Consider the following 18023-nt stretch of genomic DNA (forward strand, 5'->3'; position numbering starts at 1 on the left):
AGGGCCTTAACCACAGGATACCAACCGCAGTCAAATGGTCAGACAGAGAGGTTGAACCAATTATTGGAGCAGTACTTACGCTGTTTTGTTTCAGCCACTCATGACAAGTGGGCTGATCTACTTCCATATGCAGAATTCGCATACAACAACTCCATTCATACTGCTATTTGAGTTAGCCATTTTTTCTGTTACTGCGGATTCCATCCTATCTGCATGCCTTCGGTTACCCTCTCTGGTTCTAAAGCACCATCTGTTGATGAGCATATTGACAAGATCCAAAATGCTCAGTCTCTAGCTTTGCAGGCATTGCGAGAAGCCAGAGCCATCAGTGAACATCATGCAGATCAAAAACGTTTAGCAGCTCAAGAAATGAAGACAGGTGATCTGGTTTGGCTCTCTTCTCGCTACTTACCCCACCATGTGGTGCCCTCCAAATGGTCACCATGCGTTTTTGGTCCCTTTAAGATCTTACAACTTGTCGGTAAGGTAGCCTTCAAGATCCAGTTAACTCCCTCCTGGTATAGGATACATTCGGTGTTCCATGTCTCACAGTTAAAACCGCATGTCTCTGATCACTTTCGCAGACAGGACTGAAGAGCTCCGGCTCCTCTTGACACTGCCTCTGGACCTGAATATAAAGTCAAGGATCTATATGATTCTCATTATCACAGGGGTCAATTGCAATATCTTATTGACTGTCTGACCATACTTGGGAGCCAGCCACAGCGCTACATGACCGGCTCCTCCTGTGGGGTTGCTTTAGACCTTTACCCCATCGGAGGGGGCATACTCTCAGGACTTCCTCCACTTCATGGTCGACCTGGCAACAGTGGCGATGCAGGCACCTGCATGGTGTCTATAATTCCACAAGATGGTGCTCTGCATATGCTGTAAGGGGAACTGCAAGTAGCAATCCAGTGTTTCCCAAGATGGACGCTCTGTACGGCGTTGTGTCATGAGATTGGAACACCTGCCTGTTAAGATGGATTTCTAAACTCTGACCTGGTGGGCAGAAGTTTAGGAGGCCACCCTTGGTTTAATGAAACAGGGGAACCTTCTGGACAAGCCAGACCAATTTATGTAGCTTGGAAGGTGGTCAAGACTAAGGGCCTCATTACGAGATTGGTGGTAGTCATGGCGCTATTTGCGCCATGACTGCCACCAATAACGGGTCCGGCATCGGTGTTGTTCAGTGGGGACTTACCGGTGTAGTCCGACCCTGGCGGGACCGGTAAGTCCCCATTGAACAAACCATTCTCCATTCCCATTTGAGCCCCCATAGGGCTCAATGGGAATGGGGAGGATGCTAATAACGGGCTTGCGACTTGCAAGCCCGTTATTAGCGCCCTGGCCCTTAGCGGAAACCGTAAGGGATGTGTGGTCGGACCACACGTTCCTTACGGTTCCCTCCAAGGGACCTCAGAATAGGGCGGTAGGGGATTTCCGGCACTGGTCTCCTTCCCGATGCAAGGTATCCCTTAGCACCCTACTCGTAATGACCCCCTAAGTCTCAGGAGGGGTGAGAGTGATCGGAAGCCCGCAATGAGCACACACATTAGCTAACCACAAATTACTCTTAGACAAGTGTATATAAAAAATATCTATACATTTATTGTCAGCTGGATCAATAGACACAAGTAAACTTCAATCATATGAAAACAGTTACCACACAAAAAACTCTACTATATAACATATACAATACGTTTCCTAATGCGACAGATGAGTAAAACACAGCCACAACCTGTAAAGAGAAGGGTGAGTTAACACACTAGGAGAATTAGACAATTCTTCAGAGTCGTTCCCTAACCTTTAAGTCCAGTCCAAGAAGTGGGGAGCCCTGTGCTCAACAGTTTAGTTGTGAATAAAAACGCACGATCGTGCAGTTAGAATGAAAAGCGGGTCTTCTTGGGAGAGCTGTAGCAAGTAAGGACGGGGCATGAGGTGATGCAGAATGGTTTCACACTATTCGAGTAGGTCCTGCCGTTGGTGGCAGAGCAGTTTTCAAATGGTGAGAATAGCTAGGGAGCGCAGGCTAACCCAGCCAAATGTGGATACCTTTTTAGGGATATTCGTGCATTACATGGACGCGGTAGCTTCCATGTAGTTATGGTTAAGTTGGTGTTTCCATAGGAAGAGCACTTTTTGGGTGGCTTATAACTTAGCTCCCTCTGGACGAATCCTCACCAAACTTTGCAAAAAAAGTATATGGCCCACTCTGAATGCAAAGTTTGGAGAGGTTTGGTCCGGGGGGGCAAAGTTATAGGGGGGGTCCCAAAACTTTTGTTTTTTCCTATAGACATAATGGGAAAAAACTTTGCGCACGGCTGGACGGATTTACACCAAATTTGCGGCAGGAGCGGCGGCTTGGTCCCGAAAGCGTGCTTTTGCAAATTTGGTGTAAATCCGTCCAGTAGTTTTTAAAAAAATGACCAAAATGTAAGGCAAAAAAATGTGTGATATCTGTGTTTGCTTCGCGGACGGACTTCCCTGTTCGCTCCGCGGAGAGCACCCCGATTGGCCCATGGGCTTGCGTCATGTCTGCAGACATGCGACGTGTTGGCTGATTGGACGGCGTGGGGCGTGGGGCATGGAGCGCGTCAGATTTTCTGTGGCGCCCGCCATCTTGTATTCGCCGTCGACCGCATACAGCGCGGTGAAACTTGTATTAAAAATTGTATTTAGTGGAGTGTGTTGGTGTGTAAGAGTGTTTGGGGAGGGTGGGGAAGTATGAGATAGGTTCAATGTTTTGTTTTTTATGTGCTATACGCTTTTGTTGTGTTCGATTAGTCCGCGGAGAACGCGGCTGTTCTGACATTTTGTAAATAAACTAAATGGTGGGGTGTTCAGAGGACGCAGTATGTCTCCTTTTTGTTCGCAAGGAAGGTAAAATTGAGCTACAAACACTCACGGTGTATTTAAATGTTCGTAAATACACAAACTGGGGGTGTTCTGAGGACGCTGTCCGTATTGTAATCTGTTAAGTTGAATGTGTTCTAAGAACACTCGCGGTGTCCCGAAATGGTTGCAATTACACAAAATGGGGGTGTTCTGAGAACGTTGTTTGTATTGTTCGTTGTCAGGTTGAAAGTGTTCTACGAACCCTCCTTTTGTCCGCTGATAGTACCATTTCCTATGGGCCTCACTCGACTTTTTGTCCACTAAAGAAACGATAAATCAGGCTGGTGTGCGCCGACATTATGTGATAATCCTATGACTGGCGCTATTGACCTGGCTGACTTGCTTTTGCGACACTAAATCATATCTCCAGTTCCTAAGCCTGACATTATGAAAGCATTCATATTCCCCGCGTCTCTCCATGACGTTACAGGGTGCGTCATCAAACGCGCCCAGTCGTCTCCAGTCCTACGCGACTTTACATAGAACACGGAAGACAACACACATTAAGTCACACCACAGCGCGCCACAATTCGGAATATGAAGCTGTGATTTAAAAACAAACAGCAAGATTGTAAATTTTGTAAAGTACATTTATTTGACATCAAATGTTTAGAGAATATTCAGCGATTTGCATTTGTCTTTGTTGTCAATCCGCAAAAGTTCATGTTGAGCCACGCGATGTTCCTTTGCGGTACAGAGGGTGTTAGATCAGCTTAGAACACAGTGCGCCACAATTCGGAATATGAAACTGTGGTTTAAAAGTAAACAGCAGGATTGTACATTTGGTAAAGTACATTTATTTCACATGAAATGTTTAGTGAATATTCAGCGATTTGCAATTCTCTCTGCTGTCGATCAGCAAAAGTTTATTTTGAGCCACGCGCTATTCCTTTGCAGTAGATAGGCTGTTGGTTTATGATAAAAGCAGTAAATGGTCGCACTGATAATCGGAAGGTTGGTCCAACAACGAGGCATTAGACCACCATAATGGTTGGTATGTTGCTTCTAGCGATTGTCCCATAAAATGGTGAGGGTCATGAAGTTGCTTACATGGAGCTGCACCTGGCAGTTGAAATATCCATCTGCTGGAGTCTGAAAATCGTGACATTGGCAAAATGGGGCAACCTACCAGTTTTAAAAAACATAAATTAGTCTCACCAGCTGATCTTTATTAAAAATATTCATTTTATTTATTAGGGCGTGAAACTATTTGCTAGCAAAGATAGTGCAACGGAGTATGTTAATAATAATATTTTCGCATTTATATAGCGCTAAGAACCGTCAGGTATCTCAGCGCTGCTTATTATTACCCACGGTGTGTGGTGCTCATTTATCCACCATGGAAGGATGAAAGGCTGAGTTTGGCTGTGCTGGTATTCGAACCTGCGTTAGCAAGCTGTGCACGGATGTCAAAGGGAGTGCTCTACTCGCTGTGCCACTTGACCGGCTACAGGGAAGTGGCACAGCGAGTAGAGCGCTTGACCGGCTACAGACCGGTTAAATTATTTCTATTAACCCACTCTGTGTCGTCTGCCTTTTTCAGAGCCCTCTGAACGAAAGGGGATCAATTCGGCGGTGATAGTGCGCAGTAGAAAACAATATGTCACATTGAACGACCAAGTACAACTTGACCGGGCTCTAATGCCACGCTATTGTTATTATATTCCGGTATAAAATAATCTAAAGGGTTACTTACATTATAATTGCATTTTCCATTGTCCAAGTGTAGTGCAACCCCAAAATATGACTCCGCGTGTGCCAACGATCTTTCTCAAAGTGATATAATATACAAAAGTGGTTTTGTTTCAGAAATTTCATCTTTATCGTGTCTTACGTTTTTGCTACACTTCTTCAAAAGAAGTCTTTCAGCACAATCTCTGTCTGTCAAGGTAAAAAAAAAATAGAACCTTATACTGGGAGTCGTGGGCCACTCCGGGCCGCGAGAAAAAAATGGAAGCAGCTGACCTTCACTGTGAACGAGCATAAATGCTTACTTTGCAACATTCTGTGTAAAGCCATCTGTGAGAACTTGCTGTTTACACTACATCTTTGTATATTGTTTGCGTGCTAATAAAAAAGTTTGTTTAAGGGACGTTATGGTTCCAAGTAAAGCCGAAAAACCCCTGAAATTCGCCTTTTATGGTAAGCTAAGCAAGCATAACTCGCGCCACCACCGTGCATTGCTAAAACTAACACACAGGACATCAAAGATGACATCGCAAATGTCATTGATGACATCACTGATGACATCACATGTGCATTTACTTTTCATGAAATTTGTGAACTAGGGATTTTTATTATAATGTTGCGAAAAAAGTGTCAAGGATCATTGCAATAAATATCATACCGTAATTAGTGCTTTGAACGATGCATTGATATAAATAGCACTGTATTATGGGGTTCTATCTAGTATACTGAGCTACTAATGGAGAAACATAGCATTGTGTGCAGCGTACAAGATGAAAGTATAATATTTGTAATGTTAATATGATGAATAATGAAATGATAATTGTCCTGAAATGTTCGAAAATAAACAAAATGGGGGTGTTCTGAGGACGTTCTTCGTATTGTGTGACTGCTTAGCTGTATGCAATGAGGGAATGGCACAGAGAGTAAAGTGGAAATGGTAGAAGGGGTGTCAAAGAGTTACGCGGTCTGCGGACACCACGGCTGTCCGTGGACAAGGGTGTGCTTCATCCGGGGTTTTCCAGCAAATCCAACATGGAAAGAAGACTGTACGGATTAGCCAATCAGATGTCGAGGTTGTGGATTTGTGTTGAAAGAGACTGTGTGTGGTGAAGATGGCAGAAGTAGAGAAAGTCAGGGTGTTAGTGCTTGGAGATATGTTTGTGCATGGTTTACAACAGTAAGCTCGATGCAGGCATGTTGAAAAGAACTTTAGTGTGAAAGGAGTGGAGGTGGTGTGGAGCACTGTGCCTGATTGCAATGTACAGGGAATTGTACAAGTTTGTGAGCATATGGCCACGATGAACAGTCCGCATGTGGTAGTTTTGCACTAAGTTGCTTTCCATTTCGGCAACGTCAGTGCCCCTACTTTGTTGGCTGATTTGGAACGCTTGGTTCAAGCCGTAATGAAGATCCTTCCAAATGCGAAAGTAATTTTTTCTGGATTACTACCTAGGGCAATATGGGACAATAGTTCCGTTTTTTGTCCTCAGCAAAACATTTCTAGGTGTGTTATCAACCGAGGCATGTGTGCCTTCATGCTTAGAGCAGGTATGTTCTTCTGTAATAATGAGAATATTGATGCCAGTAATACTGTTCATTTTAAAGAAGATGGCATCTCTTTATCTTTTACGGGAAATGCCTTCCTATTTTGGAATGTAAGGGTTGCTTTGGAGAAGGTTATGTGAAGATTTTAGGAGTAAAGTAAGAAAAAAAACCAAGAAAAAAATACAAAATAACAGGTGTCTGTCAAGCATCTGTAAAAAAAACAAAAAAAACGGCTCTTTTCAGAGCCAACTTCAAAGGGGAAATGGGGCACACTATTTAAATTTACATTCACCACGCTCAGATTCTCGATATGTCCGCGGACATGGCGGTAGTCTGCGGACATCAAAATCACTACGTGGGGGTTCAGTATGTTCTATGTTACATGTATATGAAGTCAGGGATATTATGGTTAAGTTGTGCTACTAAAAACCTATGAAATTCAGTGAAAAAACTTTGTTAAAGGGACGTTATGGTTAAGTTGCGCTACGAAAAACCTATGAAATTCAGTGAAAAACCTTTGTTAAAGGGACGTTACGGTTAACTTGCGCTACTAAAAACCTATGAAATTCAGTGAAAAAACTTTGTTAAAGGGACGTTATGGTTCAGAGTAAAACCGTAAAACCCCTGAAATTCGGCAGTTATGGTAAGATAAGCAACCATAACTCGCGCCACTTTGCACTGCTAACACTAACACCCAGGACTTCAAAGATGACATCACAAATGTCATTGATGACATCACTGATGACATCACATGGCTGGCTCTCCCTTTTTTTCCTTTACTGACATATCTAAGCCACATAGTTTTCTTCAGTAACAGTCAGGAAGTAAGAATTGAAAAGGTACTATATTTGTAGACTTAGGGTCAAGTCAAATCATATGAAACATATACATAGCGGAAGACACAGGCTTGAAAGAGAGCAATCCTTTCTGTGCATGAAGATAATCATCAGGGTTATCAGCACTTTCTCATAGTTTTATTTTTATTACTCTACCTTCCCTGTATATGCTCATATTTGTATACATTATACTCACTCTCCTTTCCTTTGGGTGCAGTCACATCATGTGATACACATACATATGGTAAGTAGCAGCTTTGAAACAGAGCAATAGTTTCTCTGCATAAAGACAATCAGTTAGGTTACGAACTCCTTCTGCTACTACTTCTGCTTTTTTGTTTACTTCACTGTCCAAGTATATACTCATATTTGTATGTGTTGTTGTCTCTTTGTGTTTTGTCTGTAATAATTATGTATTAAGTGGGTTTTATTATCTACTTATTACATGTTTCACAGTACGCAAAACTCTAATAAGAAAGCAGTTATCATTTCACTATTCAACATGGCAAGATTATGAATATGGCACCTTCATCATGTATGCTGCACACACTGCCTATGTTTCTGCATGAGTAGCTTAGTGTACTGGATAGAACTTCATAATAGAATGCTATTTATATCAATGCATTGCTTAATGCACTAATTAGCTCATGATATTTATCCCAATGATCCTTGACAGTTTTTGGTCAGCATTATAAGAATCCCTTGTACAGAGTTTTTATGAAAAGTAAATGCACATGTGATGTCATCAGTGATGTCATCAATGACATTTGTGATGTCATCTTTGATGTCCTGGGTGTTAGTGTTAGCAGTGCACGGTGGCGCGAGTTATGGTTGCTTATCTTACCATAACTGCCGAATTTCAGGGGGTTTTCGGTTTTACTTTGAACCATAACGTCCCTTTAACAAAGTTTTTTCACTGAATTTCATAGGTTTTTAGTAGCGCAACTTAACCATAACGTCTCTTTAACAAAGTTTTTTCACTGAATTTCATAGGTTTTTCGTAGCGCAACTTAACCATAACGCCCCTTTAACAAAGTTTTTTCACTGAATAAAAGATATAGGTTGTGCCAGGGGGCCACCAGTAAGTGATGCAAATACTCACCAACCCTTGGCACAGTCTGGACCAAACTTTTCCAGTTTAGTCGAGGTCTCCAGTAGGTTTGAATCTGCAGTTTCGCAGTGCTCCTGCTCTCAGCGGCAGCATGATAGAACGATCATCCGTGACGGGACAGTTGCCTTTTCTCAGCTTCCAAAGGAGATACAAAGACAATTCTAGTGCAGCAGGCTTCAGGGCACAGGAGAGCAGATCGCCAAGACACCTGCTGTGACTGTCACCAACAGGTAGTGATGCAGGAATCACAGATCGATGCAGCATTACGCACTCTCCTAATTCAGTACCTAGAGGAGCTAGGCCTGTGGAATTTGGCAGAAGAGGGACCACAAGCAAGCAATGCCCCAAGTCTAAGGCTTCCACTCAAGATGGCAGTGATTCAGCAGGATACCCTGAAGTAGAGCTGGACAGTTCACTGGATGACTCAGTAACACTTCTGGAGGGGCTCGTTTGGTGGGTAAGCAGGGTAAGCAGAGAGTAGTTGTTCCCACTACTCCATAAGGGTGAAACACCATGGCAGGCCTTCTTGATCGATTAAGAAAACAGGAGTCCGACTGGACAGCAGAGGGTGAAAGGTGCCAAACCTTCCCAAGCATCTACGGCTAACAAGTCTGTTTCTTCATTGCAGGATACTTGGCTCCTTCTGTAGTTCGGAGAGAACTCAGGTGATCGAGCTGGAATGGATGCAGAGCCCCTTCTCTTGGCCAAGATTAGCTTGGTGCCAAAATCGAGGACTTCCAATCGAAGATCTGCTTTCATGCAGGCATCCCAGTCATGGACCTATCATGGTACAGTGTGGTCCCAGTTATTCTGGCACTGGTACCAGTAGTGTGAATTGGGACCAGACAGTCTCAACCCGCTTCATGGGCACACACACGTGATAGGCAGGTTTTCGCAGGATGCTGCATGCCCAAATAAGGAAAACCCGGGTTACTAGAGCTGGGTGAAGGCAAGGGATAAAATCGCCATGGGACAGAACAAAAGACTTTGTGGCTCTGCCATTTTCGGACCTGTCCACAGTCTTGAACCAAACGCACCAAACGCAAAGTGATTCAGCAAAAAGACGTAAAACACTTATAAAAAGTACCTGCTGCCACCAGTTTGTCCCAGGCACACTCATACAATCCCCAAAAAACCCTTTGAGGGTGTCTAGGGCCCTAAAACAAAAAGGACCCCAGCGCACAGTACTTGAAGGTACATTGTGCACTGTTAAAAGTTACCAAGAAATGGCCACATAGTCAAAGACTAAGGGAAACATGTCAGTTTCCTCATAAAAAGTGTGAAAAAGCCCAGGAGAGTGCAGCTGAAGGTTGTGCTCCACTGGAAAAAGTCAGGATAGGATAGTCAAACATAAGCAAAAAGTTTGAGGGGTCCACAAATGGAGGGAAAATTACACAATGAGGAGATCTTTCCTACCACTGACCAGCTTTATAATCAGAAGATTTCGGTGGGTTCCTTGCGTTGCTTCGCTTACCTTTGCGCTGACGCCCCCGTAGTTCACTTTGCTGTCTTCTCCTAGCTGTTCCTGCTCGGCACTGCTGTATGCTCCCTGGTTTTCTTCCACACTCGCTACAGCATTCTTCCCTCTGCTTTCTCTCCTTATTGCTGGCTTCCTATTTGACACTGTCTTCATCCCCACTGCTCTGCTTTCTCCTTTCGCCTTCTCCTACCTGCTGCATGACCACCCCCGGATCCTATTCAGCTGCAGCACTGGTGTAATCCTGGTTCATACCTAGTTACTGCTCACGTGGTATTCTGCTCATCCGCTCTCCAGATACCATAATTTTTTAGGAATATTTTTGGACTGCTTTCAACTTAGCAGAGTACGCAGGGTTTTCCCTGAATTGGGTTTTTCCCCTTGGGCTTTGCCCATTGGGTGCACATTGCTCACAGTTCATACTGCGGCTATGAACGCCTTCTGAGGCATTGTTCTGTTATCACGCTTTCCTGGCTCCAGCTACTTACGAAAGAAACAACCACTACTCAGGTCAGTCTTGGGTTTATTATTTACCTCACAAATTGTGCCATACAGGACTGGCCAGTATCTCAGATATTTTCAATGATAATGCAAAACAAGTAGATCATTTGTGAATCTATTGTAGGACGAAAGAAATGCTTCAATAAGAAGTCATGTTGTGCATCACCTTATAATTACACCTTTATGGAGATTTCACTTAATTTTGATTACTACAAAACAAACTATTAAACGTTTACTCCTGGCTTCCTGTTTCCTGTTTATATCTCTTTCATGCTGAAGTACATCCGGGTTACTTTGGGATTTTAAGCGATTTCCTTGGGGCATCCACTTGCTTGGTTGTCCAGAGCAAAGGGTTGAAAAAGCTAGCGTTCTTATAATTATCTTTTCCCTTATGCATTATTTGTTTCCTGCAATCCCGTTTGTCACGAAACATGTCTCCTACAAAGCACAAAACCAACAATCCAATCAGGCTCCACCACAGAACTCTTCCACTCAAACAACTAATTGCATAACCTGCATGTTTTGAATCAATACCTACCCCAGCGACTTCAGCTGATGTGGTTTCCATCCAGACAGAAACTACATACAAAAGAGTATCCTTCACTCATCTCCTGCGATTGCACACAACTCATCACCTACCCCACACACACACAGCTGTTAATACCCCGGACCTTTTGATTTGAAGCAAAAATCATGTCTCTGTGGAAGATCCAATTGGGGTGTTGTGGTCAGTCCACTTTGATATCCCTACACGCTCACTCTCCCACACATAATCCACCATCCTCCCACATATCCCCCCCACCCCCAACCAGACAAACCAAACAGATTACAGGCACAGCCTTAGCACCACTCATACCACCCCCTTGTCCCCACTTGCACATACCCCCACTCTTATCAGCAATTACAACACCATCATCACACAGGCACTCAACAAAATGTCCCCCCTCAAATCACAAAAACCCTGCAGCCAACAACATAAACCATGGTTGAACAGCTCCCTCCTCTCTATCAAGTAGGAAGTCGGACACCTAGAACGGGTTTGAAAAATAACCCAGGCCCCACAACCAGAACACCACCCAAACACTTCAGCAACAAATACAAAACAGCCATACACAATGCCAAGAGCTCCAATCAGCCACCAACTGTACACAGAAACTATTCAACATTGTCAAATCCCTCTCCAAACACACATCCACACCTTCCACTCCCCATCCACTTGCAGTATGCCATAATGGTTGTCGACATTATCGTCGGCGGTATTATCGGAGGTGCAGTGATCACATAGATTCAATTGAATGTGTGAAACCGGTCACCATTTTCTGGAATTTCCAGCTTCCTCCCTTATTTTGAGGTGGATCTGAATGTCACTGACATAAATGCCCGCCTAGGTTTTAAGCATTGAGGATGCTTGTCAGGGTGTCATGTAAACGTTAAGGAAGATCCGTTGCCATGTTGTCCTTTCCTTTAGAGCACAGAGCAGGTGATGTTTGTAGTTTCTGGGAGAAAAGGTTGGCATTAAACCAGGTGGGTTTGGTTTACCTGGAAGGACAAGAGCAAGTTCGCTCTACTCATTCCTACATTATCATTTAGACAACAGAGGAGGAGGATGTCATTGATAGCATCAAAATCCACTGAGAGTGAGTAGGACTATGGCCCTTGCAGAATTCCTTGCTTAAGTTCAAAAGGAGAATGTCGGTCCCACCACAAGGAAACACATCCAGCTTGTTGCTAGTGAGGATGTGATTTTCTTCCTGATGGGAGGAAACCTTGGAATCCAATTCCAGTTTTAAGGCTTTTTTCCTCAAAGTGGAGACCCGAGATAGATCTGCAATTCTGAGACTTCTCTAGAATTGCTTTTTTTTATGTGGGGTTGAGGGAGAAGGGGATGGGTGAAGATGGCAAGCGTCATTTCTAGGATCTTTTTCCTCTGAAGTGAGGCGATTGTACACTTTTGCGTTGGTAAAGCAAGGGCACACAGACCCAGTTTCAACCCCCCGCCATGGAAGAGATCCCTTGGCAGAGACACTGGCTTCAAAGAGTTAAGCTGCTCATAACTTCAGGCTTAGAGACCCAGGTCAGAACGCAACACAATGGTACAGCATCTCTCAAAGGTACTACTCGATAGTTACACAAAATATATTAATTTTGGCATGGTAGAAAAGTACAGAGGAATACCAGCTCATGGAATGTCTGAAAACATTTATTTTCAGGAGTTGTCAGACTCCAAAATGTCTGCTCAGAAGTAGGTGGTTCTTTGTTTTTTTAGTACACTCTTCAGGCCTAAAAAGGATTAATCATACATGTTGAAATGTGTTTTTAACTCAGCTGGAAAAATAAAGAAGGACAAATTAACACAAAAACCCACTTAAAAGAATTGATGATGTAACTCAAAAAGGCAACCACCTCCCAGCATTATTTTTGTATTGTTATTACATGCAAGCATTTGTTTATGTACAATAGTTTTGGAAACAAAGGATTTATTGGGAGACAGTGGAACCGCAACCGCATATGAGTAGGAGAGGAATGATCTGTCACACAGACTCAATTACTGCAATTTGAAATTATCTGTGTTGTACCTCTGCAACAATCGTGCACTAGGGAACTCCTCGTACATCGCCACAGAGCAAGACATTCTTTTCGCAACCCAGACTGCGATGGACATTAAAACAAGAACAAGCAATGCTAAAATGATCAAAACAAGATCCCGGCCAAAGAACTCATGACAGCTTATTGGCCAGGGCGTCCTGCAACCTATGAGTTCATTCCCAGTCAGCTTGTTAAGTGGTTTCATCCAAGCCGTAGCTGGAGTCATGCATCTGACCTCACCATGGTTCAGTGACAAGTGCTGGTCTTCGAGCCACAGCTTGAGGTACAATATTTGGCAGTCACAGATCCAAGGATTGCTGGAGAGGTCAACTTCCAATAGGTGAGGTAGGTTGTCGAAGTGACCAGCAGGGACTGTGGTCAAGCTGTTGTTCTGAAGGTAGAGCTTGATTGTGTTGTGGGGCAGATCTGGCACCTCGTGGAGCCTTCTTGAGCTGCAGTCGATCACCATTCCCTTCTGTTCTATGGTGGTGCAGATGCATGAGAGAGGGCATATGTCACCATGGATGATGCCCGCCAGAAACCACAAGGAAAGCAGGCCAACAGTCGATGGCTTTGCCTTGAACATCTGCATACATGAGCAAAAGAAAGGTGGCGTTTTAGAAAAAGGTTGTTCTTGTTGTCCGATCATTTTAAAAGACATGGTAGTAGATACTGGCATTCAAAAATTAGAATAGGCAGATTACATGATATGTGTTGAATTGTATAGACAAATGTAATTGTTTAGTAAAACCTTTGCATTGCCTACAAACTTTAAATATTGGTGTCAGTTAACAACTATGGTGCCTGCACCCCATGCTCGTCCATCTCAGGTGACCCTCGCCTTTGTAAACAGCCCTCTTTTACTACTCCCCCGTTTTCCTACATCAATCTGGCTCCATCCTGCACAGCAAATACTTGGGAAAGGGTTTTGGGCCTTTTTTGTGCTCTGTTGGAGGGATATTTAATGCTTTTAGTGTCTGTTTTTTCTCTGTATTGCTCCTACACGGCACTGTGTTTGTCGTCCTAGTTATTTGTCTCTTTCTGGCTTTTTCCTTTCCCCTCCCCCTCTCTATCTCTTAAGCACTGCTCCTAGGCCAGCCATCGCCCGGGCAGTGAGACCAGTGGCGTTACACAAAATGTGGGTGCCCTCCCTGCGAGCCATGATGATGGGGGCTCCCCCTTCAAGCTCAGCAACAAAGCATGGGCCACACCCACACCACACTAAGGGCGTGCCTGGACGCCCATGCATGTACAATGTGCATGATGATCATGCTTCTGGAAGGAAATGCTGCACGCTGCACTTGGGGAAAGATGGAAATATGTGTTTAAATCAAAGCTTAAATCTTTCACCTAGCGTAGAAACAAGGGGGTTACGCCTGGCTCCTGAGTCCTGATACCCAAATGTACCAGCCAACTCTGTGTGTGGCCAATAATATTATGCACGGTTAGGAAATTATAAGAAAACATGTTCATGCTGGCACTGCCAGTATCCCCATGTATGAACATTCTCTTTTTGGCTTCTCCCTTAATGCCAGTAAAACTCTCCTATCCACTAGAAGAAAACATGTTATTGCTACTGCACATATTACTTGCCCCACCACTGCACCACCATGTAAGAATACTCATGTTGACTTTGCCCTCAATGCAGTAAAACACGCAATGCTACAGTAAGGAACCATTTCCTTGTTTGGCTGCACATGTGCCTCCACCCAATATGTAAGAAGACTCCTCATGTTGACTTTGCCTTTAACACCAGCAAAACATGCAATGCAACAGTAAGAAAGCATATATTTGTTGACTGAACAAGTGCCCCCAACCTCCCCATGTAAGAACACACATTATGTTGACCTTGCCCATTATATGAGTGGTAAATGGCATGCAAAAGAAAGAAAATGTCCAGTCTGCCTGCCCTATTGTTCTATAAACCCCCACCTAGCCCCATGAAATAACATAAATCAAGTTGACTTTACCCAATAATACCAGTAAAATATGTAAGAAAACATCCATGATACAAGGGTGGGGCCCCTTGCCTGCGTTCCAGCCTTGCATGCACACATTCATAGCCATTCACCCACCAACTACTCACCCATCGGCGGCTGGTGATTAAGTTAACTGAAGGGGTGTAAACATGTCCCACAAATATGCCAGAGCATGCACCCATATCAAGGGAGTCCGAACCAAGCAAGAGTGGTTCAGTGTGGGGAAGGGTCCCTCCATCCCAGAGAAATAGATTTCAATACTAGGTTAAAATGGTGCTTTAAAAAGCCAGACAACTTGCAAATTAGATTAAGTCAAAAATCCAACAGATGTAATTCACCAACAGTGCACAGCAGCATTTCCATAATGCCTTTGCCCACAATATATGCCAGTATTAAAACATGTTCACACTGGATGTGCCCCTACATGTCCACTTTGGCAGCACCTATGTATATGCCAGTATTCCCATATAAGAAAAGAACATACTCACTTTGCACATAATGCCAGTAATGATACTATAAGAAAATGTGTCCAGGCTGGCTCAGCCAATATATCCCAGTATCCCCACAGAAGACATACTCCTGTTGGCTTCTCCATTCAAAATGCCATGCCACACAAAGAAAACAAGATCAAACTGGCTGCATAAAAATGCCAGTCTACTCACGTAATATGACTTATCATGTAATAACATATCATGATTTCTTAATCATGGATGGCTCTCCAATCAAAAGGTCATGCCACCGGAGGAAATGGCTCGACTGCCTGCACCCAAATGCCAGTCTAGCGAAGTAATAACAATTTATCATGCTTGCTTTATCATATACGTCCAGTAAAAGATATCATGCCACAGTAAGGAATGGCTAGCCTGCCTGCACACAAATGCCAGTGTAGCCAGGTATTAACAGATCATGCTTGAAGCTTGCTTTATCATGGATGGATAAAGCAAAAACACACAAACCCCCCGCAACCCACCAACCCCTCCCCACCCGCCACCAAATCCTGCACCTCAGCCCACACCTCAGCTCCTCAACAGCCGTCCCAGCAAAAACTCACTCACACACGCAGGGAATATATTAGGTCAAAACAAGATGGAGTTGTGCTTTGGTAAAAATGGTCTTGCCGCAGAGCCATTCAGTGTAGACCCGAGGCTCAAACCCCCACAAAGTTTAGGAAGCTCTATATCCCTGACTGCTGCGAGTATCCATAAAGCTGTGCATTTGGAGTCTCAATACGTGCAGCGATATCACCTTCCAAACTGCATCTGAAAGCCATCCGTTGCTCACCAGGACAACCCAAACTCAGACATTGAAACAGTACAAAGCTGTAAATGTGTGTCATGCTTTGTACACACTTTACTGTCATGGTGACTATTCTGACAGATGAAATGAGCATCTGCGGGTTGTTAAGGTGCGCAGGTTGCAAACACATTTCTTTTATCATTGGCAGAGCCTTTCATATGCATGATTGAGCATTTCCAACTGAAAGACCCCCAAAGCACAAGCTACTTTGCAAATCTTTGAGAGGTACAGTGAGAAACGCAAGCGCCTATTTAAAGATTTGTCTTCACATGCAAAAAAAAATAAAGTCACTTTAAGTCACTAATCAAATGTTTTCAAAATCATGAATAACAACGTGCTGGAAGTTTGTGACAAAGAATCTGCAAATCTATCTTTGTTTATTACATAACTTCTTTTATTACATGTTTTAAATCACTGAAAATACAGTGGATTAACTAGATTTTTCAGGTTGGCATTATCTTCCAATCCGTGACTTGTAGTTTACCTTTCAGGATGCAGAAACTCAAGCCACAATGATATTCTTTTGGCTTAACATGTTGCTATAAGGACTGACATGTTGTCAGCTGGCTTTATTATGCAATTTATGTTTTTTGTAAGTATATTCTATAAGACATTATTACTGTAGACCTTAAAATCCAATAATTTGAGTCAAAGCTGTGATCCTGCCTCCCCTCCACCCCTCTATTTGGCCGCCCATCCCACTACCTCCTTTAAGGATGCAACCTGAGTACTATTTCCTTTTTTCCACTTCCACTATTGGTTCAGTTACATGCACTCCCAGAACCATCATACACTCACTCAATCACATGTATTGCATAGTTCACCCTTACATGTGCACATACATACTTACATACAAACATCCATCATACACACGAAAACACCCTCACTCACATTCATGCACATAAACATACAAAAATACATTTTCTTTCTTACCAACCTGCTTTGCCGAGGTATGACGTGCTGAGAACGAGCGAGAGAGGAGGACTAGGTGCAGAAGAGTGCTGCATGGTGCGGGCGAACAGGTACGTGTTGTGCCGCTCCACAGGAGAGTGCCGGGGCCGCCTAAACCAGCGCAAGAACAGAAAATAGCTGGGAAGAGCTGCATGAAGACGAACAGAGACCTGAGAAGGAGGCGAAGGACCATGAGCCCTGAGAGAAAGTACGGGGGATGCCTGGGGACCTCTGAGACACTTGAGAAACCGTTGTGAAGGGGTCTGGGACCCACACTTGAGAAGCCAATACGAAGGGGTCATGGGACATGCATTTAAGAAGCCAATGTGAAGGGGTCTGCGAACCGTATATAAGAAGCCTGAATAAATACTATTGCTAGCCCTCCCGTCCAATTACTCCACCTTTAGGGCTGACTGCATGAGCTCCGCTGGAGGTGGTGTCACACTCATCGCCAAATCGTCCCTCCTCATCAGAAACATTGATACTCCCCTAGTAGCTGGGTATGAATCTCTCCTGCTGGAACTCTCTACCAACCCAAAGACTACCTACAACGTCCTCCTTTAACGACAGCCCAACTCAATCAGCTGACCAGAGTCTGACATACCCTCCTGGTCACTCTTTCATCAAGCCTTCTACTAAATGTATCCTCTTAGGAGACCTCAATCTGGGTTATAACGTTCCAAGTGACAATAAAACATCCCATCTCTCCCAAGCCTTACAGGAGATTAATTTTACACAATTCTACTCACGTTAAAGGACATATCCTAGACTGTATTCTCACCACCAACACTACCAACAAAATCTCCACCATTTCCCCTGTTACTTGGTCTGATCACTTCTTCACTGAGTTTGTGAATGCCTCCTTCAAGACATGCAGTGTTCCCAACAGCATAACATCTGCCTGGATCCCCCCACTCCTTAAGAAAATGTCACTCGATCCTTCTCTACCCACTAACTACCGACCCAGCACCACTTGCCCTTTTTGCTTAAAATTATTGACTGCATTGCCTATTCCAAATTTCAACACTTAGAATCCTATCATCTCCTTGGAGCAAGGCAATCCGAAACAGCCTTGTTGGACCTTAAAATGTAGCTGGATAGCATCCAGGATTCTGGGATTCTTGCCATCCTCCTCCTCCTCGACCTATGTGCAG

The 18023-nt window shown here is 43.8% G+C and overlaps 1 protein-coding gene across 1 annotated transcript in view; it reads right to left on the reverse strand.

Moving 5' to 3' along the window:
* Window positions 1-12241: 12241 nt before the first annotated feature.
* LOC138566529 (platelet glycoprotein IX-like) overlaps window positions 12242-18023 on the reverse strand; it is a 37547-nt gene continuing 31765 nt past the window's right edge. The window contains exon 2 of the mRNA XM_069643956.1: window positions 12242-13229. Coding sequence (XP_069500057.1) covers window positions 12603-13229 — 627 coding nt within the window. The 3' untranslated portion in view covers window positions 12242-12602. The remainder of the gene's footprint in view (window positions 13230-18023) is intronic.

The sequence above is a fragment of the Ambystoma mexicanum genome, chromosome 2p, assembly GCF_040938575.1.
Source record: "Ambystoma mexicanum isolate Mex_15411 chromosome 2p, UKY_AmexF1_1, whole genome shotgun sequence".
Classification (NCBI taxonomy): Eukaryota; Metazoa; Chordata; class Amphibia; order Caudata; family Ambystomatidae; genus Ambystoma; species Ambystoma mexicanum.